General features: G+C 43.3%; 1 protein-coding gene across 3 annotated transcripts in view; it reads right to left on the bottom strand.

Annotated features, from left to right (window-relative positions):
• Positions 1–4,913: 4,913 nt before the first annotated feature.
• CCNT1 (cyclin T1) overlaps positions 4,914–26,584 on the bottom strand; it is a 31,013-nt gene continuing 9,342 nt past the window's right edge. Inside the window, exons 4-9 of one of the 3 annotated variants that reach the window (XM_084751182.1) lie at positions 20,664–20,724; positions 17,957–18,019; positions 15,489–15,534; positions 13,675–13,838; positions 13,455–13,525; positions 4,914–10,776 (exon numbers count right to left, since the gene is read on the bottom strand). In XM_084751182.1, the coding sequence (XP_084607308.1) occupies positions 9,376–10,776; positions 13,455–13,525; positions 13,675–13,838; positions 15,489–15,534; positions 17,957–18,019; positions 20,664–20,724 (1,806 nt within the window). In that variant the 3' untranslated portion in view covers positions 4,914–9,375. Of the gene's footprint in view, positions 10,777–13,454; positions 13,526–13,674; positions 13,839–15,488; positions 15,536–17,956; positions 18,020–20,663; positions 20,725–26,584 lie in introns of those variants that run through there. The other 2 variants (XR_014773337.1, XM_084751183.1) reach the window with 2 other exon arrangements.

Below are 26,584 nucleotides of genomic sequence, written 5' to 3'. Positions count from 1 at the left end.
GAGCAAATGGTGTCTTATGAAACAGGAGGCAGAACAATTTGCAAAAGTCATTTCTCTACTTCTACCACGTGGGTTATAAGAATGAAACAGGTCGTCAGGCTTGTCTCCAAGAGCCCTCTAAGCATTGAGCAAGTTTGCCTGTTGTTTCTCTCTATGCTGGTGGCTAGCAAGCCCCGTTCTCCTGTCTGTGTTTCCCCCCAGCAGCCCCGCCACCCATCCACCCATACACACAGTCTTGGAGGCACAGGTAGCCACACCTGGCTTCCCCCTTCCCTCCCCCCCCCCCCCCCGCATGAGATCTGGAAATTGGAGCTCGGTTCTCCACAACTCGCACGGTTACCCAACAAACCATCTCCCCAGCTGTTTCTGAGTTCTGAGCATTGAGAATCCCCAACTTTTCCGCGTGCTCTCCCGTATTTCATTTGGGCTTTTTGCAGCACTCGGCTGCTACCTCCTAGATGTGGGCTGCAAGCGTGGTCCCTTCCTTTTCACGTGCTTTTTTTTTTTTTAATATTTTTTTTTTATTTTATGTGTATGAGTGCTCTATCTGCACCTACACCTGCAGGCCAGAAGAGGACACCAGACCCGTTACAGATGGTTGTGAGCCACCATGTGGTTGCTGGGAATTGAACTCAGGACCTCTGGAAGAGCAGCCAGTGCTCTTAACCTCTGAGCCATCTCTCCAGCCCGCCTTTCACGGGCTCTTTATCACATTCCCTCAAAGCGTACAATTTGGTCTTTTTCCCCCCTTTCAGACTGTTGTGATTTAACTGGCCTTTTTCCTATTAGGTATGAAATCCTCCACTCGTGCACTCACTTCTGCGTCATCTACTCAAAGACATCACCCCACAGTTCTGTCTCCTGAATCTTCCGAAAGCACATTGTGGTGGTTTGAATAGGAATGCCCCGCATTGACTGGTGTGTGTGCGCATGCTTGGCCCATAGGGAGTGGCACTATTAGGAGGTGTGGCCTTGCTGGAGGAAGTATGTCACTGTGGCTGCCTGTTTTGAGTCCTCATATGTTCACCCTAGTCCTCAGGATGTCTCGAGTCTCATTTGGCTGCCTTCAGACCAAGATGTAGAACTCTCAGCTTCCTCCCCAGCACCTCCACCCTGCTTGCTTCACACCATGAGGAAAACGGACTAGGCCAGCTCCAGTTAAATGTTTTCATTTGTAAGAGTTGCAGTGGTTGGGCTGGAGAGATGGCTCACAGGTTTAGAGCACCACCTGTTCTTCCAAAGGTCCTGAGTTCAATTCCCAGCAACTACATGGTGGCTCACAACCATCTACAGTGAGATCTGGTGCCCTCTTCTGGTGTGCAGGTGTACATGTGGGCAAAATATTACATACATAATAAATCTTAAAAAAAAAAAAAAAAGAGTTGCCATGGTCATAGTGTTTCTTCACAGCAATAAAAACCCAAGACACACATGTACATGATTTCTCTCATTTAAAAAGTAACAAAAATGATTATCTTGCCTCTTCTTCCAGTTACTGTTCCTATTGCCTATTCTTACTGCCAAAGCCTCTTTTGTGCTAGAGTTCCAGGTGTCATCACTCCCAGCTCCCTTACTCTTTCGAATTCTCTCTGGATAGGATTCTCTCCACAGCGAATTGATAGTCTAGTTTACATATGACGTTAATTCAAATGAAGTTTCTAAGCTTTGTGTTTTTAGACTGTTTTGCAATATCTAACACCTCGGGTCTCTTCCTTGCCTGGGGACAGGGTCTCTCCATAGCGCAGACGAGCCTCAAACATGGCGATCCTGTTTCAGCTTTGCAGCTGCTGGACTTGTAGGAGTGAGCTACCATGTCCAGAAACTGTGTATGTTTGTGGGAGCACTCATAGGTGACTATGGAGACCAGATGTTATTATATGTCTAGTGTCCGTCCTCTCGCTGTATCTGGCACTTGCAGTGTCCACAGCAAACTTTCAGGATCCACCGTCACCATCTTCCCGCCTCCGCAGCCCTGCCTGGGGCCACAGGTGCATCGCCACACCCAACTTTTTCTACAGGCACTAGAGGTCCAATCTCAGATCCTCCTCGCTCGCACAGAGCTCTTCACCCAGGGAGCCTCCTTTCTTAATTCCATGTTCTGGATCTGTATACTCTCAGTTCCCCCTCCTTAGTCACCCATTCTTGGTGTCATTAAATCTCGTGATCATCTTCCCCCCACGCCAAGTTCTGAATGCTGAATATTTTTCTGCTGTCTCCTGGTTCTCTCAGTTTTAGTCCATTCATGAACTGATGACTCCCAAGTAGGTGCCACTATCCTGGACTCTACATCCACCTGTCCGTTAGATCTCTCCATGTTAAATCTATGTTAAGGCCAATTTCCTGTTCCTGCCATTTCCATAAACAGTAACTATCTTTCCAGTTGGTCAGGTCAAACACAAGTCATCCTTGACCTCTCTTCGACCTCACAGAAAATCCCACGGACTCTATCTTCAAGACATACTACAATTCTCATTACCTTCAGCTACTTCTGAATTTTTGGAGCCACCCTTTTCTCTTACCTAAATTGCTGAAAGCCTTTACCCTTGAATCTAGTTTCTAAACAGCAACCCAAAGAAACATTTTATAACCTAAGCTGGATATAAATTGTTACTGGAAATCTCCAAGTGCCCTGCAGTTTCTTTCTTTCTTTTTAGTTTTTTTGAGACAGGGTAATCTTGGCTGTCCTGGACTCTTTTTGTAGACAGGCTGACCTCGAACTCACAGAGATCCACCTGCCTCTGCCTCCCCAGTGCTGGGATTAAAGGCCACCACACCTGACTTTTTTTTTTTTTTAATTCTGCTTATATGAGTGTTTTGCCTGCACCATTGGGAATGCCTGATGCCTAGCAGTCAGAAAAGCATCTCAAGATCTAAAACTGGGAGTAAAAGGGGGTATGAGCCTCCATGTGGATGCTGGGAACTGAGCCCAGGTCCTCTGTGCTTCTACAAGTGCTCTAAACCACTGAGCCAGCTCTCCAGAGACCCCAAGTTTTGTTTCCAGCAGCCACGTGACAGCTCACATCCTGTTAAATCCACTCCCAGCAGAACCTCTTCTGGCCTGGAGGACACAGGCACATACATGGTAGGTACACAGATACACATACAGACAAAACACTCATAACACATGGGGGGAAAAAAGATGCCAAATGTGGTAGCCACTTGTCATCCTAACATGCTGAAGGGTCAGACAGGAGCTGAGTTTGAGACCAACCTTGGGTTAGAGTTTCAGGCCAGTCAGCTACATGACACTGTCCTCTCCTGCCCCTCACCAATGTTCTATAGGGTTGCGGAGGTGGCTCAGCCATTAAGAGCGCTGGCTGCTCTCCCCAAGGACCCAGTTCAATTCCCAGCACTCATATGGCAACTCACAGTTCAGTAACTCCAGTTTCAGGGGATCTGATGCCCTTACACATACATATATGCAGGTAAAACAGCAATGCCCATGAAATAAATCAATCATTTTAAGAAGGGTCTTTTGGGGCTGGAGAGATAGATCAGAGGTTAAGGGCATTGGCTGCTCTTCCAGAGGTCCTGAGTTCGATTGCCAGCAACCACATGGTGGCTCAGAGCCATCTATGAGATCTGGTGCCCTCTTGTGGCGTGCAGGTGTACATGCCGGCAGAGCACTGTATACGTAGATAATAAATCTTTAAAAAAAAAAAAAAGTGGTGGCGCATGCCTTAAATCCCAGCAGAAGCTGGGATTGCCAGCCTTGTCTACAAAGTGAGTCCAGGACAGCCAAAGCTACAGAGAAACCCTGTCTCGAAGAAAAAAAACAAAGACGGGTCTCTTTTAATTTTTATTTTATTTGGGTGTGGGGAAGCATGTGTGTGGAGATGAAAGGGTAACCAATGGGAGTCAGTTCTCTCCAACATGGATCCCAAAGATTGTGAGGCTTGGGTAACTGAATGTCTTACTCACTGAGCTAACTTGCCAGCCCACCTTAATGTTTTGTTGGTTGGTTTTTCAAGACAGGGTCTCTCTGTCTAATAACCCTAGCTGTCCTGGAACTGTCTTTGTAGGCCAGGCTAGCCTCCAAACTCATGGGGATACGCCTGCCTCTGCTTCCCCAGTGCTGTAATCCTCAAGTTTAAAGTACTTGTGCATGAAGAATCTTTTCCTATGTGTAATTTGTAAAATCTACCTTAGGTAGTATTCCATTTTCCCACATTATAAAGAAATATAACTTGTCCAGGGATGGTGGTACATGCCTTTTATCCCAGCACTTGGGAGGCAGAGACAGGTGGATCACTGTGAGTTCAAGGCCAGCCTGGTCTACAAAGTGAGTCTAGGACAGCCAAGGCTACACAGACAAACCCTGCCTTGGAAAAACAAAACAAAACAAAAGGAAAAACAATAAAGGAAAAAAATATAGCCTTTGTTCACAACATACTTCTGCTAGGCATAGTAGCAGCATATGCCACTAATCTATCATCCAAGATCTTGGATGTAGCAGGAGCATACAGTTTGAGGCCAGCTGAGCTACATACATAGTGAAATTACGTCCTGAACAAAAACATACTGTCTACCAAATACATCAATAGGGCTGTCTTAACAGTTCAGCTTTTCAAAGATGCGTGATACCATTAAGAATTGTATCTTGGTGCTTGCTAAATGAGTGGCTAAGTATTGCTCTCATATTTAAGATATATATATATATATTTTTTTAAACACTCTTCTATGTACACTTGCAACAGTATGACGTGACAGGTTTTTTTTCCCCTCTGACTACAACATAACTTTATACTACCCGTTTCACTGTTATGGTTAAATCTTAGATCTTCCCCGTGGCCTCAATATCCATAGACACTGTGTGAAGGAACATGATTCTATTAAAACCAAAGCAAAGTGGTAATGGTTCAATAAAATAATAAAGACTGTTTTAAGGATATGGCACATAGACAACAAGCAGGTGTTTTATCATTAACGTTTATTGATGGGATGGATAAATACAGATTGAGAAACATACTTGACAGCAAGGTATCAAACTGATAGCCAGACTATAAAATGTATACAACATCCTTCTTTAAAATTTTTTTTGAGTTTTTAAAGTTTTTTACAAAGAGCCCTTATGATAATGGTCACTTACATCCTATGTCACTCACCTAACAGCAGTAGAGATCCCAGGAGCAGCAGCACCCAAACCTGAGGTGCCCACGAGGACAGAGGCAACAGCAGAATAATATGCCTTTGAGCAGTACAAAAATCAGACAAAAACAAAAAAGAAAAACAACTTACCACAAATTGTACCTGAGTGACATAAACTGGTAAAGTGTAACTTTGTTTTTTCATCTTTTTTTTTTTTCTTTTTGCTCTTTGGTCTGATAAGAAAATGGACAGTTTTGTGTGTGGAAAGTCAGGTGATACAGATCAGCTTCCAGTGAGAACCCTAATGACACTGACACCGGCTGCTGCACTCCTTCCTCCGGGTTCTCAGGCCAGGCAGCCCTTCTACTTTGTAAGTGACTGCGCTGGACCAGCAGCTGGTCACTCGCCTGCGTGCACTGGCACGTCCAGATGACCGGATGGCAGACATGCGTGCTCTGGCTTCAATTAACATGCTGTCAAGCACCCCTCTCCACAATTTACATGGCAACACAGAACCCAGGAGTTTCTCTTCATACAACCAGGAATGCGCACTCATAACAGAGTAGACACTGATTTATAGCTCACATTCTTTCCCTCCTCTTCCCATTGCCAAGTTCATATTAAAAGCTTCAGAAGTACTAAAACGGAAAGCTCACCCATTTAGAAAACAAGTCTGAATTAGACCACTCCATCAAGTAAGAAAGAGTAAAGTACCATTCAAACTTACATCCACTGAGGGATAAGAAAGAAATGACAGCATGGTACAAGAATGCTTCCTACACCATCAACGCCGACCCTTGGGGAGGTGTGAGAGTCGCTGAAAGCTCACTGGGATGGGTGGAAAGCTATTTCTCACTATCTGATGGGTTGCATAGACTGCTTCAATTCTCCCAAACCCAGGAGAATAAAATAGGCATTCCAGTCTCGAGATGTTTTAGTTTCTCCCGTTTCCTAGCATGAGTATCAAAATAACTCATCAACAAAAGAAGGGGGAAAAAAACTCTTAAAAAAATAATAATAATCAGTTCCCAAAATAATGGAAACACAAATATTTAGATTCCAACCATACCAGGATAGATAGGACCCTCCAATTGCCTTTGTCTAGAAGCAAGGTGTGAGAGGTAACAAAGAATTCAGTTGCAAAGGCTTCAGGACCCAGCAGTGGTGTGACCATGATTTTGTTTCAATTCTCAAATCTACTGCTGTTTGCAACTGGAGATTTTCAATTTTTCTATCACCACTGGTGAACCTAATAATATAGACCTATGTGGGTGGGGTACACTAAACCAAAACACTAGAATCGTTTACAAGGAAAAGATGCGGAGTCTCAGATACAAAAACACAATGATTCATGAATGAGAAAAGAAGACTAATATTTAAGTATTTTCTAAACCCAAAAGGCGTAACTGGGTACTTCAGAAGACCACACTGGCTTTAGGTTAATGATTCAGAGTTTAGCCAACAACACAGGTATATGATTAAAAGCCCTAAAGACAATCCACAGGTATTTATTTCTGCCAACATAAGAGTCAAACAAATTTTTAGGAATAAGATTTACAGAAGTTGAGGCTCCAAGCCTGCTTACCACTGTCATTTATTTTTGACAGTTTAGATTAAAAAGAAAAAACAAAAAGCCATGTTTACAAGGCTAACTTTAGAAATACAAATACTACTTCTCACCCTTTGAAGGTATGAAGGTAGGAGAGACACACATGGCTCAGAAGCCTTATTTATACAGAAATTGGACACTATGCATGCTAGCTGGCAAGTGTATCTGCTAACCCAAAAATAATGCAGCGGTTCATGCAGAGCCCATGAGGGAGGTTCAGGACCTACACACAGACCTAGAAGCAAACACTGCAGATATCTAGACAGTACCAGGAGGAACTAATATAGGAAAGTCTCTAAACTAACCAAAATCAGTGTTGATCTACAGTACAAAGACCAGACTACAGCAGGAAGTAGCTCTTTAGACTCTAGTAAGCGGTTTTTCCTAGTCCACTACTGACAGAGTTCTAAGAAACTGAACTACAATATTACTATAAAGAACTGCTATGACAGCAAATATGAACAGCTATGACAGCCTTTATGGTAAAGGAGAACATGTGATTAGAAAATATGTGACATTAACGAGAGTAATTAAAGTAACAGCCATTTTCCCAAATCAAATCATCACTTCCACAGACACAAACACAAACTAAATAGCACATTCCCTTTTGGAAAGGTCAGGATGGAAAACAAAATCTAAACAAATACCAAGCCTAAATTTAGTAATCGTGATGACACATCTATGTTGCACAACACAGGAAATACCAAGGAGAAAGAAAATGTCACTTTAAAAGTTACATACCAAGAAATATCACTGGTTTATAGATGAGCAAGGAGCTCCTTGTTTTGCACAGCAATGGCAAGCAGTCTAGACAGTTCAAACATGCAGATTAAGTCACCCTAAGACATATTCCTTCCTATACATTCTTTTTTCTACTGGACCAGTACATCACCAATTGTAACTGCCTCAGTGTTTTTCCTAGTCTGTTCTTGGCAAGCAGCACCTGTACAACTTCTGTTTCCCTATGACTTTCCATGAAAAGAATCTGACTTCTCCCTCAAGACTACTTGGCATGAGAGAAGCTTCATTAATTAAAACAAAAGACTAATTATTTTCATAGCACCATCTTTTCCATAGCAGAAAAAAAGTGTGCACAGGCATGTGCGCGTGCACACACGTGTGAATATATACACATACACACACACACACACACACACACACATATTTCACGACTGAACCAAAGAACAGCAGTAATCTGTGGCTGGGCAGCATTCTCAGTTTAGACAGCTTGGCTTACAATTTTTATCTAGCCAGTGTTTCTTCAAAGACCTCCTTCATCAGAACTATTCACTCCTAATATCTAGGATGATCAAGCCATAATAGATTTCTGATCTACTTTTTGAAAAAGGACTCTTAAGGATCTCTGTCTAGAATCAAAAGCCACCAAAAGAATCTTAAACACAGCAGTGTCTGTTGGCTAGGCTTGCTCACTCATTATACCAATGCTGTTAAGTTCAAACTGTCTCTGAAGTCATACAGGCCGCAAATGCAAGCATGCAGTTGTTTCCCATTAGATATACAATAAAAAGCAAGTCTTACATTCATAATGTAACTCAAATACAAAGGCTTCAGAATCCCAAATCACAATTTCATTGTCTTTAGTATCATTAACTCCCTGGCTTCTCCAAAACCTATTATCACTCACAGTCTGGTCTTTGTCAGACAGGACAAAGCACGCCCTTCCCCACTGCAGAGACTGGGGCTTCCCAAAGCCCAGCCTGAAAAGGCCTACAGAACTGGCCTTGCTCTGTAGCTTTTCCCTCAATCCCACCTCCATCTGCACTGTAAACACAAAAAGGAGTTTTCGAAATGGTGCTAGAGTCAGGTCACTGGCTACACCTGCCCAAACTAGAAACTAGAGGCCACTGTTAGTACAACACGAACACCAGGCGCAGGGTGGGGGGGCTACAATGTCAGCACGTGCCTCTTGATGTCTTCAGGGCAACCATGCTCTCTAGTAGAATGCTGAGATGTGAAATGGTTAAGGGCGGGAGGAAAAAGGTAACATGATTTTACACACACACAACACACACACACACACACACACACACACTCGCGCTTACACTTTAAAGGTCTCAATACTTCAAGTGGCCTGAGCCTACCCTCCCAACCTCCCTGCACACGCTCCCGCCCTCCAGCCCCCACCCTCACGGTCACTGCTATGCTCCTCAGACACAGCAAACCCCTTGCCCCTCCCGATTATATAAAAAAACTAAACAGATAACTTACTTTCTTTAAATTATTTTTTAAAAGTCTCTTAAAGATTTGACGTTTAAATACTTCCTCTCTTCTGATATGTTAAACACCAAAAGACTGCACAACTGCGTGATATACCCTCCACATTTCAGTTCTGGCAAGAAGAGGGAAGACACCTACTCCAGCCAACCTAACCAGGATGGGGAGAGGCCAGGAACAGAATCGTCACAGCTTCAACACTAACCCCACCTCTCTGATACCAGTATAAGCTATAAAACAGATGCGTGAGGGAGGCAGCAGAGATGGCACTGAGGCCCTCCACCACCCTCCCCACCGGTCTCAATAGCAATCGGTTCCTTAGTCCAGGGGTGACATATTTCATAAGGGATGTAGTTTTCGTAGTCCAGTATCAGTAGTCAAAACAAAAAGGTGTTTTTTGTTTTTTAAGTTTTTGCCCCTTTCTTCCTTTCTTTTGTTGTTTTTCACTTAGGAAGAGGTGGAAGTGGTGGAGGCGGTTCTGATGGGAGGGGTGGTGGCCGAGGTTTGTCTGTATTGCCAGATCTGGAGGAGATGCCACCAGCTCTCGGATTCATATATTCACCATAAGGGACAAAATCAAATGCAGGGGGCTGAGTGGGCTGAACACCTTGGGCACTGAGCAGGGAGTGGAGCATATTCACAGTATCTTGATAATCTATTGACTGAGTTGTGTTGTGACCATTAGCCCCAGGAAGGCCTTTATCCAGTTTCATGTGAGGAACTCGAGTTTTACAGCTAGGCTGTGAAAAGGGCAGGCCACCTGTGTCTGAGCTGTGCCCGGGCAACTGGGCCATTGTAGGAAGAGGAGGGAAGGGGAAATTCAAGGAGGAAGATTTAGTACTCTTGGCAATCTTGGCTGGATGATCAAATACTGCTGCCCCAGCCTCTTCGGGGGGACCCCTTTTCCGAGCAGAGCTGGAAGAAGACAAAGTACTAGACAAGCTGTAGTTCTTGTGTGCTAAGGCGCTCGCCTGGCTGCTGTGTTTTGGATCACTCGGCCTTTTGCTCCCAGTGCCGACGGGCAGCTGTAGGTGAGAGTGCTTGTGTGAGTGGTGGTTGTGGTGATGGTGGTGATTGGACGGGTGAGTCCTGTGCTTCTCTTTGTGCTCCCGGCTCTTGGCCACACTGTCTTCTACAGAATTGTGCTTATCACCTGCAGAGTGCACTTTAATGCGCATTTTTATCTCCTCTGGTTTGGAAGAGGCTGCTTTATCTCCACTGGCCACTGGGAGTCTCATTTTCAGAGCCGATTTGTCAGCCTTTTCCAGAAAAGGACGTTCAGGATTTTCTGCGCCCTCAATGGGCATTTTCAGAATAACTGAAGAATGGCTGTCGTGGGACAGGAGATTCTGGGCGGCATATGCATACTGTGACTTCACATTGGCCTCCATGTTCTCCAGCTGTCTCTTCTGAGCGGCCAACTCTTCAGCGTGCTTTGCACGGTACTCTTTAAGTGTAACTTTAGCTGTCGGCGCATTCTTGCTAGTCTGCTTCTGGGAAACAAATGCATTGGCGCCTTCGTGTGGCAAGGCGTGATCAGCCCCAATAAGTGCTACGTTCTCACTAGTCCGATGACCCTGAGAAGACTCTAGTTTAAAAGGCGGTTGGGAAGACAGCCATCGCTCACCTTGCAACATATCCACATTAGTCAGACTGCTTGACGACTCCTCGGAGGCAGGAAGGGAAGGCGCTGCGCTTGTGGTGGATGTAGTGGACATGCTCATCAAGCCTGCAATGGTTGTGTCTGAAGAGGTCTGAGAAATCATATTGAGGATTGTCTGCTCTGACGTGTTTTCATCCGCTCCTCGGTCATCTGGTTTGGTTTTCATGGCAGCCTGGTATGCCTAGAGTGAAGCACAGAAACCCCCTTCATTCCAAGAGCTTGACTAGGTGGCAGTACACTGAAGCACCAGCTAAGAACTTTTGATAGTTTTTGTGCTTTGTGTATATTGGAGGTGGGTTAGTTTTTGTTTTGAGGCAAGGCCAGTGTAGCCCCTTGTTGGTCTGAAACTCCCTCTACAGACCAGGCAAGTCTCAAATGCAGGGATCTTGTTTCTACCTCCTGAGGGCTTAAAGGCATGCACCACCATACCCAGAAAAAAAAAATTCTTAAACAGTCAGCCACAACTAAGTATAGCTGTAGCTTGCCTTAAATAAATTCTAGAAGATTTGGTGAGTTTTATATGAAAATACAAAATGAAGTACATGCTCTTAAGTTTACTTCTAACCCCAAGCAAGCATTGTCTATACCTCACTAGACTCAGGAGAATTAGTGTGGACTAATAAGAAATGAGGGAAATTTCCATGCGTGGCACTCGTGCTTGCCATCCTAGCACTTACAAGGTAGAGGCAGAGGCAGGAGGATCAGGAGTCCAAGGCCAGGCCCTGCAACAGCAAGGCTTAAGGCCAGCTGGAGCTACATGAGGCCTTGTCTCAAAGGGTGTTGGGGAAGGCTTTTTTCTTTCTGTTTGAGTGCTGGTGACTGAGTGTAAGGCCTAGTGCACACTGAGTATGTATCCTGCCTCTAAGCTGTACCCAGGTTCATCTACCTGGTGCTATAAAAAGAGAAATAACCCTATTATTCACAAGATTAAACATATCTGCATTACAACTTGAGATTGCATCTCTCTCTCAAAATAAATAAATAAATAAATAAATAAATAAATAAATGCCAGGTGGTGGTGGCACATACCTTTAATCCCAGCACTGGGGAAGCACAGGCAGGCAAATCTCTGTGAGCTCAAGGCTTGCCTGGTCTACAAAAAGAGTTCCAAGGCTACACAGAGAAACCTATCTTGAAAAACTAAAAAAGAAAAGAAAACAAAACAAAACAAAAACCCTGGGGCTGAAGAGATAGCTCAGGAGTTAAGAAGGCCTGGATTCAGTTGACAGCGCTTTTAGCAGCTCACAACCACCTGCAACTCCAATTCCAGGAATCTGACGCCCTCTTCTGGCCATCACAGATACTGCATGCACGTAAATGCAGGCAAACATTCACAACAAAAAATAAAAAGAATCCCCCCCCCCCATCTACCCACCCAGGGTCTCACTATACATAGCCCCAGCTGGCCTCAAGCTCACAGAGATCAGGGCAGGTATTAAAGGTGTGCAGCACCATACCCAACTGCAATGATAAATCTGTTTAAAAGAAAGAAAGGGAGGGATGGAAGAATAAAAAAAAGAGAACAATATATTTGGGGGGGGGGGTTTGGTTGTTGTTTTTTTTTTAAGATTTATTTATTTATTATTATGTATACAGTGCTTTGGCAGGCCAGAAGAGGGCATCAGATCACATTATAGATGGTTGTGAGCCACCGTGTGGTTGCTGGGAATTGAACTCAGGACCTCTGGAAGAGCAATCAATGCTCTTAACCTCTGAGTCATCTCTCCAGCCTCCAGCCCCAACAAAACATTTTTAAAGTAGCTAATATCAAAGACAAACTACAGTCAACCCTTAAAATTACATCATACCCTGCCCCTCTATCAGAAGTCAACACTACACAGAAAACACACAACCAGAGGTGGGAAGACACCCCAGTGGGTAAAAGGCTTGCCTTGCAAGCTTGAGGATCTGACTTGGGTCCTCAGCACACATGTGAAAGCCCCGTGCAGTGGCATATACCTGTGACTCCAGAGTGAGGTGGGTAGAGGGAGCCAGGCAGGCAGACACAAGCTGCTCTCTGCAGTTCCCTAGCCAGCCAGTCTAGCTCAAACAGTGAGCTTCAGGTTTAGTAAGAAAGCCATGTCTCAAAAATATTGAAGAGCAATGGAGGAACTCATTAAGAATTATTTATAAACTGTGTTTCTTTCTCAGTTTCTCTCTTATCCCAAATAATTGAGACTGGACTATTTATTATATTTGTTTAATAAGCTTTACAACACAAACCTAAGAGTAATTACTCTGTTCTTAACCCTCTAGGCTAGTCCGGCTTCCTCTCAGTGGACATCCCAGAGATACTTACATCTTATGGCTTTCCCTGCTCAGCTCTCTCCTCCTGAAGTCTCCTAGGCCTCTCCCATGGCTGAATCCCCTTCTTCCTCCTCTCAGCCCTGCTACCCTGGCTGGCAGCTAGTCCGGCCCTATTCTCTCCCCTGCTCAGCAACCGGCTGTAAGCTGCTTTACTGGTCTATCAGTGGACATTTTGGAAGCAGTGTTGACACAACACTGAGACAGGAGTTTCTCAGAACAAGGATTGCAACCAGATATGCGGGTACAGAAATCAACATTTGAATTACAACCTCTGGCTTCCATATGTATGCTCATAGGCATGTACACCTACATGTGAATACATGTATACAAACAAACCAAATAAATAAAACACTCAACCGATGCCACTGTCCAAGAAGTCTCGCAAAAGGTACTGCTAAACAGAAAGCAAGTCTTCTCTCCCCACAGACTGAAATCTTAACTAGTGTCTATGCACAGTTACTGCTAAAGGGGAAATTCTAAATCTAGTACACATCCAATTCTGGTATAATCACTGATGCAGTTAAGAGTGAGTTTATCTGCTCTAATTCTTACCCTCCAGTTCCGAATGCGTTTCAGCCTGCTTGGAGTTTTTTCCAGAATCTGTAGAAATTCATGTGTCAATTCTACAAATGAAACATTCAATAAATGTTCAGAAACAAGAAGGTAACAAAACAACAATAACCTCAACTAACTCACTGTTTCCAAGTCACGTTCGGCCAGATATGTGACAAATCAAGAAGTGCGTTTCAAGGTCCCTTACGCTAAAACTTACCATCTAAAAGTTCCAAGGTCACAGTGGCGTCAACATATTCCCACCAGTGCTTCCCGTCAGTTGAGACTGGGATCTCCCAGTTGGACCACTTGCAAGCCAGATGGATGCAGACACAGGCCACAACAGGAGGTGTGTACTGCAGGCTAAATGTGGTCAAATGCAGGCTGACATCAAAGGGAAGGAAACAGAGAGTGTCATGAGCCCTTAATTCTGAACCCTAAACTAAAACTCTCCATTATTAAAAAACAAAAACAAAAAACAAAATCCACAGGAGAGTGAGAAGGGCAAGAAATATATGTCTCTGATTCAGCATTCAATACGATTTTCTTCCTTTTTTTTTTTTTTACAAGATTCACTTTCAATTATGTGTACATGTCATACATGTCTGTGTGGACACATATGCACATGAGTGAGGGTGTGAGGTTAGGACACAGCTGTAGTTACAGGTGGTGGTGTACCAGCCCTCAGTGGATGCTGGGAACTAAACTCAGGTCCTCTAGAAGTGCTGCTCTTAACCTCTGACTCATCTCTCCAGCACCTCAATATGATTTCTATTAAAATACTGCAAGTTAACATTTCTAATTTTCCTATGATCACATAATCTATATACTGATTAGTGAACAGAAAACAAAAACAAAAACTAAAAGGAAAAAACTAGGTAACCAGGCACAGTGAGGCACACCTTTAATTCCAGCAATTGGGAAGCAACAAACTGGCAGATCTGTGAGTCTGAGGGCCTTCTGGTCTACATAGCCAATTCCAAGACTGCCAGGGTTGTTTAGTGTGACAGTGTCTCAAAACAAAAATAAAAACAAACAAAAAGGCCAAGACAGTAGCAGATGCCTAAAATCCCAACACATGGGAAGTGAGACCCTGTTTCAAAAAAAAAAAAAAAAAAAAAGAGAAAGAAAGAAAGCAAATGGCTCTCTGGAATACAAATAAAATATACCTGATTAGTTTTTTGTTTTTTTTTTTTTTTTCAAAGTGTGTGTTTGGTTTTTAGACAGGTCTCATTCTTTGGCTGGCTCAAACTCACAACCTCCCAACTACAATGCTGTACCACCATAATGCCTGACTCTTCAAAATGTTTTATTTCTCCTCCTCCCTCTTATATGTGTGTGTTGTCTGTCTGCCTGTCTGTGTTTGTAAGATGGGGGTCTCACATAGAGCAGAATGGCCTTGAACTTGCTATAATCCACAGGATGACTTTGAACTATTAATTCTCCTGCCTCTGTGTCCCAAGTGCTGAGATCAGGAGTGGACAGCCACATTTAATACACCAGGTGCTGAGAATTAAACTCGGGAGTGGGCACACTAGGAAAGTGCTCCAGAAACTGAGTTACAGCCACTGCCTCTGTGTCAGCATACTGAAACTGAGCTTCTTACATTGATGGCTGAGGGAGTCAGACAGGAGAACAACCAAGTCGCTCAGCAGAACAAGTTATACACAACAACTACTTAAAAAGAAAGTCCCTATAGATAAAGTGCCCATTCCTTGGGCAAAGAAGAAAATCAACAACCCCCAAAATTACATGAATTTTCAGAATTATGATATTTGATATTTTATAGCAAAGTTAAGGCACAGAATTAGGCATGCTAAATTACAAAATTATAAAACCCTAGCAAATCTCCAAAGAGTCTGCAGACAAGTCCATGTTTGCCGAAGCACTGCCTACAATGTATTACATCACAGATCATTCCCATGGCTTTTGGCTCTACTTCAGTGAGTGATCCTATAAACCCCTCAAAAGGTGACAAGCTCAGCCCAACCAAATGCCAACCCCAAAACATAGAGAAAAAAATAAAATATAAACCTGTTGGTTGCCATGAAGTAAGATGTCTGTGCTAAGTCCTTGCTTGCTAATAAAAACAAAAGAAAAAGAAGTTATTAGTTCCATTCTCTCTCAACAAATACATAGTAAACATGCATTATTTGAAAGATATTGCAATAGTAATAAATCAGATAATGCCGCGTTCCCTTGTGTTTGCATCTACCCAGGTGAGCAGATGATGGTTTAGGGAAGGGCGGAGTAAGATGCTGGCAGCTGCCCCAGGGCCCTTCAGACTGAGCATGCGTTCTACAACTGATTTCCAATCCTAATGTTAATGGTTATGCTGCTTCCAGATCGAGGAACTCAGGCTTTACTTTGCTCATCAGCTCCTGGGGGTACTTGTTTAAAATATAGTTCCTGGACCTGGTCTGACTCAATGTTTAGGGAAAGACACACTCTGATTCAAGAGATCACAGAGAAACAGCAAGCTAAAAGACAAACCAATAGGACCTGGCCCCAAAGTCAGAACACAAAAGGCTTTGATATATTTGGGGAAATGAACTTTTGTCCATAAAAAAAGAAAAAAATTTCAACTGAGCAGACTGTGATTAACACCTTAAACATTAAATTACACCTACTTCACACACTACAATGAAAAATAAAACATTCCACACACCCCAAAAAACAAATGAGACAGCCAATTTTATCTTCTTTAGAACTTAATTTTTTCTCCCCCCCCCCCTTTTTTTTTTTTGGTTTTTCAACAGTTTCTCTGTGTGGCCTGCCTCTGTGTAGTCCTGGACTCGCTTTGTAGACCAGGCTGGCCTCGAACTCACAGAGATCCACCTGCCTCTGCCTCCCAAGTGCTGGGACTAAAGGCGTGCGCCACCACCACCCAGCCAAGTTTGTTTGTTTTAAGTTTTAATATATAAAACTTGGAGAAGTGGGAATTTTTTTTTGAAACTTCAATTTTCATGAATCATTATTAAAATAAAAGTAAGGCCAGTTATCAGCTCAGCATATAAAACTCTAGGACATTCATATGCATAATGACACCCAGGCTCTCACGTGTATCAAGCAAATGCTCAACCACTAAGCATTTAAAGCCCCACATGCTCCTTTGTTTGCTGTTTCTGTTATTGACTCTATGTAGCCCAGGCTTAGCCTGAACTCACCATATAGCCCAGGCTAGCTTAGAACTTGCAATAATCTTCCCGCCTCGGCCTCCCAAATATTGGGAATGTTGGTGAGAGCCGCCACAACTGGCGCCACAGATATTATTATGCTGTTTAATAAACAGAACCCTTACTGATTCAGATGTAAGGCAATGGTAGAGCAGCTGCCAACATATACAGGGCCCTAGGTTTAAACTCTGTTGAAAAACAAAACAAAACAGGGCTGAGTATGGTAGTGCAAGACTTTATGTTTTTTTGTTTGTTTGTTTGTTTTTTGGGGGGTTTTTTTGTTTTTGTTTTTCAAGACAGGGTTTCTCTGTGCAGTCTTGGCTGTCCTAGACTCACTTTGTAGTCCAGGCTGGCCTCGAACTCACAGCGATCCGCCTGCCTCTGCCTCCCGAGTGCTGGGATTAAAGGTGTGCGCCACCACACCCTGCGGTAGTGCAAGACTTTAATTCTAGCACTTAGGAGGCAGAAATCTGAGTTCCAGGCCAGCCTGACCTACTTAGCAAATTCCAGTCCAGGCAAGGCTACATAGTGAGACTGTGTCTCAAAAATGAAAAATGAATTAATTAGTTTAATCATTTAATAAGTAGTTTTTGATCAGGACTGGAGAGATGGCTCGCTGATTAAAAGCACTGGCCTTGCTTCCAGAGGTCCGGGGTTTGATTCTCAGTACCTTCATGGCTAATAACTATCCTATAAATCCAGTTCCAGTAGATCTGACTCCCTCATCTGGCCTCCAAGGGTACCAGCCACACATGTTGTACACAAACATATACTCAGGCAAAACACCCATACAATCCAATGGATTGCCAATAAGAAAAGCAAATTCAAATAAATTCTATATAATCATTGAGATCTTCTGTAATTAGACATGAACTAAAATAAGACCATCCACTTTTGTTTTGTTTTGTTTTTCAAGACAGGGCCTCTCTATGTAGCCTTGGCAGTCCTGGACTCATTTTGTAGACCAGGCTGGCCTCAAACTCAAAGAGATCCGCCTGCCTCTGCCTCCTGAGTGCTGGAGGAGAGCCAGGGAAAGGGGCCATCCACGACAGGCGGCTCTTCCCACCTCAATTAACCTAACGCAATGTTCCACTGGAAAACCCACAGGCCTATCTCCCAAGTGATTCTGTCAAAATGACAATTAATGTTGACCACACAATCTTGTTAAATTAAAAGCATCTAAAAATAGTTTCCAAAAGTGCTTGATTCTAGCCAAGCAGGTCACTCCGTCTAAAACTGTGACAAAGCAGCTATGCTGTGCTGGGCTGCACCTTGGTGCCAAGCAGAGGCCCCAAATAACTAAGCAATTCAAAGTTAGTTACTTACCCCGAACAAGCTGGGTGCACTTTACCACATGTGTATGTGGGTGATCAATTGTTAGCTCAAACCCTAAAAAAAAAATTGGTTAAAAAGCTAAAATATTCACCACACTTGATACCACTTTTGTGTGAATCATTGAGGGCCTGTTTCTCTCTCCCAAAAGCTCTGTGCAGAGACTACAGAGACTCCAACTATCCCTCACACCGTCTGAGGCTCCCACCTCCAAGCACCAGCAAGGGCACCAGTGAGACCCAAAGGCCACTCAAGAAACAAACCTCTAAATGCAACAATGGTGCTAAGAGTGGCTACAGAGGTGGCTCGGTGGTTACGGCATGTGTTGTAGAGGACTGCATTTGACTCAACACTCATATGGTGGTTCACTGTAACTCAATTTCAAAGGATTTGACACTTTTTGTTTGTTTTTTGAGATAGGGTTTCTGTGTAGCCTTAGCTGTCTTAGTACAAATAAAGTTTTGTTTTTTGTTTTTGAGACAGGGTTTCTTTCCCTGTGTAGCCTTAGCTGTCCTGGACTCTTTGTCGGCCGGGCTGGCCTCAAACTCAGTGATCTGCCTGCCTCTGCCTCTCAAGTGCTGCGATTAAGGGTGTGAACCACCACACCTAGCCCAGATTTGACACTTTCTTCTGACCTCTGTGGGCACCAGGCATATATTCATACACATAAAATAAAGTAAATCTAAAAGAATGCTTTATCTCTTAGTAGGAAAAAAGGATACAGCACAAGGTTGAAAGAAGCAGTCTCACAAATAACGATAACTTCTAAAGCTTAGTGTCTTTCATTTGGGGAAGCAGAGAGTAGAAAAACATGGTTCCACGCAAGGCCGGGCTGGCTTCAAAGTCACTGTGTTGCTGAGAATTACTGAATTTCTGATCCTCCTGCCTCCAGTGTCAAATGCTGACACACGGGTGTGCGCCAGCACGGGCAAACTATGAGGCACTGAGGATGACAGCAAACCCAGGGTTCAAGAAAGCTAAGCATTCTACCAACTGAGCTATAGCTTCGCTTCCTTACAGCTTAACCTCCAAAAGAGAAGGCAGGGTTTCTTTGTGTAGACCAGGCTGGCCTCCTTGAAATTCACAGAGATCCTCCTGTCTCTGCCTCCCTGAGTCCTGGGATTAAAGGCCACCATGGGCGGCTGGATTAGAAATCTTAATTCATTCCTCTCACCTCATTTCCTTTTTCCCTCTTTTTTTTTTTTTTTTTTTAAGATTTACTTATTATGTATATAATGTTCTGCCTGCATGTACACCTGCAGGCCAGAAGAGGGCACCAGATCTCATTACAGATGGTTGTTAGCCACCATGTGGTTGCTGGGAATTGAACTCAGGACCTCTGGAAGAACAGCCAGTGTTCTTAACCTCTGAGCCATCTCTCTAGCCCTCACTTTGTTCCTTTTCATCAGCTCTATTATAATGTGTACTTGTTGATCCAACTTCTTCTTCTTCTTTTTTTTTTTTTTTTTTTTTTTTTTGAGACAGGGTTTCTCTGTGTTAGCCTGGCTGTCCTGGACTCGCTTTGTAGACCAAGCTGGCCTCGAACTCACAGCGATCCGCCTGCCTCTGCCTCCCGAGTGCTGGGATTAAAGGCATGCGCCACCACGCCCGGCTTTTTTTTTTTTAAAAGATTCATTATTTATTTATTATCATGCATACAGTGCTCTGCCTACATGTACACCTTCAGGCCAGAAGAGGGCATCAGATCACGTTCTAGATGGTTGTGAGCCACCATGTGGTTGCTGGGAATTGAACTCAGGACGTCTGACTTCAAAAGGTCATTACCAAAATTATTTAACAGGGTCAGTATATTGATAAAATGATGTAAGTACATTTTATTTTAGCACAGAAATAAAAATCCTAGCCATGCATAGTGGCACACTCCGGAGGCTGAAGACATCTGCAAATTTGATGCCAATCTGATATATACAGTGAGTCAAGGGCCAGCCTGAGCTACATGATAAAAGATATTCTCAAAGTAAATCAATAAAGTTAAAACAAAAACAAAACATGGATATAATGAACAATTCACATGTTGCAAATTATTCAATAGGATAACTAATACAGCTGGTATCCAGAGCAGATTTCCAGGACAAGAGCTACCCAGAGTAACTCAGAAAGAAGGAGGAGGAGGAGGAGGAGAAATTTCAGTACAAAATTGTTCTCTTGCCAATTGCAATCCTGGTCTATTAAAGTAAAAAACAATTGGCCAGGCCTGGCAGCACAGCAGGGCGGGTGGCATGGCGTGCACCTCCTGGTGTGTTCAGGAGTCAGAGGCTGGTGGATCTCTGTGAGTTCCAGGCCAAATACATAGACTCCATCTCAAAAAACAAAACAAACAAAAAAAGCAGAGCCAGAGCAGGGCATGGTAGCTGATTCCTTTAATCTCAGCACTAAGGAGGCCGATCGTGAGTTCAAAGCCAGCCTGGTCTACACAGTGAGTCCAGGACAGCCAAGGCTACACAGAGAAACCCTGTCTCCAAAAGCCAAACAAAACACTCTAAAACAGAGAGATAAATCATAAACCTTACAATGAGGAAAATTAAAAGCAAACTCCTGACTAGTGGCTGTTTCAAGCATCCCATGCAGCTACAGACATGCCCCAATCCCTTCGAAAGACGTCCTCCTAATCTTACAGATCTAACATGAAAGCATTATATTCCATATGTACCTTTTCATGCTCTCAAGAAAATGAACTTACCTAAAGTCTGCAAAATTATGCTCTCTAAAATCACCAGATCTTGAACTTGTTGGAGGTAGGCCTAAGAGAGAAAAACAGAAGTTATATCCCACAAAAGAGCAAGCAATTTTAAAAACAAACAACAAACGGTATGGATAGAGGCCCTGAGAGATGGGTCTACAGCGAGCAGCACTTGGTGCTCTTGGCTCCCAGCACCCACACTGCAGCTCACAGTTATCTGTACCTCCAGTTCCAGGGGATCCCACGCCCTCGCTGGCCTTTTCAGCATTGTATACATGTGGTTCACTTACATACATGTAGGCAAACACTCATACACATAAAACTTTAAAAACCAGGCTGGAAGCTAGGTGGTGGTGGCACACGCCTTTAATCCCAGCAATCAGGAGGCAGAGGCAGGTAGATAGATCACTGTGAGTTGGAGGCCAGCATGGTCTACAAAGTGAGTCCAGGACAGCCAAGGCTACAGAGAAACTCTTGTCTCAAAAAAAGAAAAGAAAAAAAGAAAAAAAAATCAGGCTGAAGAGATTAACTCAGAGGTTAAGAGCACTGACTGCTCCTCTGAAGGTCCTGAGTTCAATTCCCAGCAACCACATGGTGGCTCACAACCATCTATAATGAGATCTGGTGTCATCATCTGGTGTGCAGGTGTACATGCAGGCAGAGCACTGTATACATAATAAATAAACCTTTAAAAGGAATCACAGTCGGTCAGTAGTGGCGCTCGCCTTTAATCCCAGCACCTCAGAGGCAGAGGCAGGTAGGTCTCTATGAGCTAGAGTCCAGCCTGGTGCAGAGTGAGAGTTCTAGGACAGCCAGGACTACACAGAGAAACCTTGTCTCAAAAAATAAATAAATGAGTAAATAAATAAATATCACATTTTATTTGCAGGCCATTTAAAAGCACTGTAAGGCCGGAGAGATGGCTCAGCGGTTAGGAGCTCTGTCTGCTCTTCCAGAGGTCTTGAGTTCAATTCCCAGCAACCACATGTTGGCTCACAACCATCCATAATGTGATCTAAAGCACTCTTTCTGGCATAACAGGTGTACATGCAAATAGAGCACTCATATACAATAAATAAATAAACTCTTTTTTTTTTTTTCAAAAAAGAGCCCTGCAAGCATCTGATAAATATTTGACTCACATTAAATACATTAAATTTCTCTTTGAGGCTGGGCAGTGATAGTACACGCTTTTAATGCCAACACTTGGGAGGCAGAAGCAGGTGGATCTCTGTGAGTTCAAAGCCAGCCTGGTCTACAAAGTGAGTCCAGGACAGCCAAGGCTACACAGGGAAACCAAATAAATAAGTAATAAATTTCTCTTTGAGCTGATACTAGATCTCTAAGAGCTCAAAGGAGCTAGGCATTGGGGGCATGCTTTTATCACAGCACTTGGGAGACAGGCAAGTAAAATGGATCTCTGAAAGTTGGAGGCCAGGCTGTACTTACAGGATGCCATGCAAGCCAGGGCTACGCAGTGAAACCTTGTCTCAAACGAATAAACAAACAAAAACTCCACCCTCTTTAAAAAAAAAAACATAAGGGGAATAAATTTAAAAAGTCTTCTCAAAGCCAGGCCCAGGGGGCAGCACTCAGAAGGCAGAGGCGGATGGACCTGAGTTCAAAGACAACCAGGGCTACATGAAGAGACTGTTTCAAAACAGTCACTCAGATTTCTGCCACTAAAACTATAAGGCTGTGCACGGTGGTGCACTCCTTTTATCCCAGCACTCAAGAGGCAGAGTCAGGAAGATCTCAGTGAGTTCAAGGCCAGCCTGGTCTACAAATGAGTCTAGGACAGCCAGAGCTGTTACACAGAGAAAATCTGTCTCGAAAAACCTAAATAAAATAAATAAATAATAAAATAAACTATAGCCAGTGAAAATTGCAATTGTGAAATGAAGGCTGAAATCGTCTTGCATTTGTTTATAGTACATAGGGAGAGAGGCGTGTGCACACCAGCTTGCATGTGCAAGTTTGAGGACAACGTGTTCAGGTCAGTGCTCTCTGTGGGTTTAGGTATCGGCCTTTGGTTGTCGGCCTTGGTAGCAAGCACCTTCCAGTGAGCCAGCTGTAAGCCCTATCCTGAGCAGTAAGGACTTAACCACATAGCATTGCTCTATCACTGAACTATACCTCCACCTCCCCTCATCTCAAGGATTTTATTAAAGTTAAAATTTTTACAAAGTTTACAAATATGGCTGGGCAGTAGTGGTGCACACCTTTAATCCCAGCACTCAAGAGGCACAGAAGCAGGTGGATCTTTGTGAGTTTGAGGTCAGCCTGGTCTACAGAGCGAATCTAGGTCAGACGAAGATACACAGAAAAACCCTGTCTCAGAAAACAAAACAAAAATTTTGTAAATATGGCTTTTATACTTCTTTGGAAAAAACTGGTCTCTAGGAAAATGAAATCTGGGTAAGGAGTTAAGAGATCACAGTAGGCTGGAAAGAGATGGCTCAGCGGTTAAGAACACCACCTGCTCTTCCAGAGGACCAGGTCCAATTCTCCAGCACCACACGGCTGTATGTAACCTCAATTCTCAGGGATCTGAATCACACACATATATATACACATAAAATAAAAGTAAAAACTGTGACAGGCAGTGATGGCACACAACCTAAATCCTGGCACTCTAGAGGCAGAGGCAGGCAGGTCACTGAGGTCAGTCTGGTCTATATAATGAGTTCCAGCAAGCCAGGCACAAATAGAAACCCTGACTTGAAAGAAGGAAGGAAGGAACTAAAACAATATAAAGTATCAAAAGAAAGCATAATGTCCTTATCACCACGGAGCCTTTATTCTTATGGTTGTAGCCAATTTCATATTAAACTTTGTATTATTTATTAGTAAATCAAATAAGAATTTACTATGCTAGCCCTCTCTCCAATATATTAAAGTACAAAAGTCTTCCTATTACCACCTCATAGGGGCTCAATACTTAAGTAAGGAATTATATGAGTGTGCTTTGGAGAAGGGGAAAGTGTGTCGGTTAGAGTAGACAATGTTTCCCAGTCTCCTGTGTTAAAGGGCCCAGGTGTCAGGTTGAAGAGATGGTTCAGCAGCCAAGATGCTGTCACGCAAGACTGATCCCAGGAACCCCAGTAAAGGAGGAAGAGAACCAATCCCACAAGGTTGTAGTCTGGCCTCCACACAGGCCATGGCTGGCTGGCTAACTGGCATGCATACATGCAGGCACACAGGCACAGCACCCAAACTGTTAGGGTCTGGCTGTCAGCTGACGGGCCTTTAGGAAGTAATTGGATCATGAATGCTCTGACCTCATCAGTGGATTAATCCAGAGATGCTGTTATAATCTGACGAGGCAGGTCACAGAAGCACATCCTCCACAGAGTGCATTTTATCCCTGGCACTTTGCTGTTGCTCGGCATCCTGCTCCTTCCAGACCATGATGTCCTGCCTCACAGCCACGGGACCAAAAGTAATACAGCTAAATAACCGCAGGCAAGAGCCTGTGAGACTACGAGCCAAAGAAACCAATTCTTCCCTTGGGCTGTTTTTCAGATGTTTCATCACAGCGATAAAGTGGCTATCAATGCTTGTTTCAGTAGCACACACACTGAAACTGGATACACAAAATAAAGAGTACATATACAAATCTATATACTTTTTTCATAAAGCATGATCCATATGCCCATATGAGACTTAAATGACCTAGTAACATTAATCTATAATTTTCCCTCAATTTTAAGTGTTAGAATTCTCAACATCTCCAATCATTGGCCTGGAACTCACAAGAGATCTATCTACCTGCCTCTGCCTCCCAGTGCTGAGATTAAAAGCGTGCACCAACATGCCTGGCTCCAATCACTGGCTTCTAAAACCAAAACTGCAAACATGGCTCAGTAGCTAAGAGCATACACTCCTCTCACAGAAAATCAGAGTTTAATTCCAAGCCTCACACTGGTTAGCTTGCTGCCACCTATACCTTCAGGGTGATCCAAGACCTCTGGCCTCCGTGGACACCTGCACCCATATAATATGCATTTAATTAAATACATAAATCATTTTTAACATCTTTTCTAAAAGATGAATTTATTTGTTACTATGTATACAGCGCTCTGCCTGCATGTACAACTACAGGCCAGAAGAGGGCATCAGATCACATTACAGATGGTTGTGAGCCACCATGTGGACGCTGGGAATTGAACTCAGGACCTCTAGAAGAGCAGTCAGTGCTCTTAACCTCTGAGCCATCTCTCCAGACCCCATAAATCATTTTTAAAAAATAAATTTTAAAAAGCCAGGAGAGTCACCTTTCATTACAAAAGCCAAGGACTGAGAGTATGGTTCTTTTCTTTTTAAAGACACAGCACTTACCATGTAGCCCTGGCTGCTCTAAGACTCAGTATATAGAGCAGGCTGGCCTCAGAAGTCCTCCTGCCCTCTGCTTCCTGAGTGATAGGTTTTAAGGTGTACACAACCACATTCAGCTTGGGGGAGTGGCTTTGCAATAGTGTTTGACACACACACACCAGGAAGCATGGAACAAAACAAACGCATATATGCACAGGATAAAGGTCCAACAGAGTCTCTATGGAACTGTATTTAACAGTATTCTCACAGGAAGAAAACATGAACTTTAATCTGAAATTGGTTTTTTTTTCTTTTCTTTTTTTAAAAATATGGAACACTTCACCTATTTGTGTGTCATCCTAGTGTAGGGACACTGCTAATCTTCTCTGTACCGTTCCAATTTTAGCATATGTGCTGCCGAAGCGAGCACCTGAAATGAATTTTAATAAGAGTTTGAACCCTGTCTCAGAAAAATAGTTTGGACTCTTTAATAATTACCATAATGCTTCTTGGCCTTTTAGCTAAAGTCAAATTTAATAATAAACACATACAAAACCTGTTATCTCTAGGCATGTGTTCATTTTCAAACTGTTGTTTAAGTCAGGCAGGGATCCTTTCTCATTCTTAAATTTCCATGGCTGGAGAGATGGCTCAGTGGTTAAGAGCACTGCCTTCCAGAGGACCTGAGTTAAATTCCCAGCAACCACATGGTGGCTCACAACCATCTATAATGTGATCTGATGCCCTGTTCTGACCTGCAGGTGTATATGTAGGCAGAGCACTGCTTACATAAGAAAGACAGACAGACAGACAATAAAAAAGCTGGAAACAGCCAGGTGGTGGCGGTCCACACCTTTAATCCCAGCACTCAAGAGGCAGAGGCAGGTGGATCTGTGAGTTCCAGGACAGCCAAGGCTACATAGAGAAATCCTGTCTTGAAAAAACAACAGCTAAAAGCTGTCTGCTTCTTAACAGAATGGTTAGAGATGTAAATATGCATGTGTTTGTTGAACTACTACCTGAACTTTTTTTTTCGTTTTTCAAGATAGGGTTTCTCTGTGTAGCCCTGGCTATCCTGGACTCACTTTGTAGACCAGCCTGACCTCGAACTCACAGTGATCCACCTGTCTCTGCTTCCCAAGTGCTGGGATTATAGGCGTGCACCACCACGCCCGGCCCAAAATACAATTTATTTATTTATTTATTTATTTATTTATTTATTTATTTATTTATTTATACAGTGTTCTGCCTGCTTTGTGAGCTTGCATTGCCAGAAGAGGGCACCAGATCTCAGAGTAAGTGGTCGTGAGCCACCATGTGGTTGCTGGGAATTGAACTCAGGACGTTTGGAAGAGCAGACAAGGCTCTTAACCACTGAGCCATCTCTCCAGCCCTCCTGGCCATTTTTAAACAGGAGAGAATAAGAAAAATATTTTGGATACAGAGGGTGAAAAAAACCTATCCAGGTGATATGATTCTTCTTTGCTCTTACATAGCTTTCAATTTTATGACAAACTTTTGGATAAATTTTATTTTATTTTTTTAATTTTAAAAAGTAAATGCTGGCCAGGCAGTGGTGGCACAAACCTTTAATCCCAGAACTA

Source organism: Acomys minous, assembly GCF_964271855.1.
Source record: "Acomys minous genome assembly, chromosome: 12".
In the NCBI taxonomy this organism is placed as follows: domain Eukaryota; kingdom Metazoa; phylum Chordata; class Mammalia; order Rodentia; family Muridae; genus Acomys; species Acomys minous.
The sequence above is the reverse complement of the archived record's forward strand: the minus strand, read 5'-3'. Positions and strand labels throughout refer to the sequence as shown.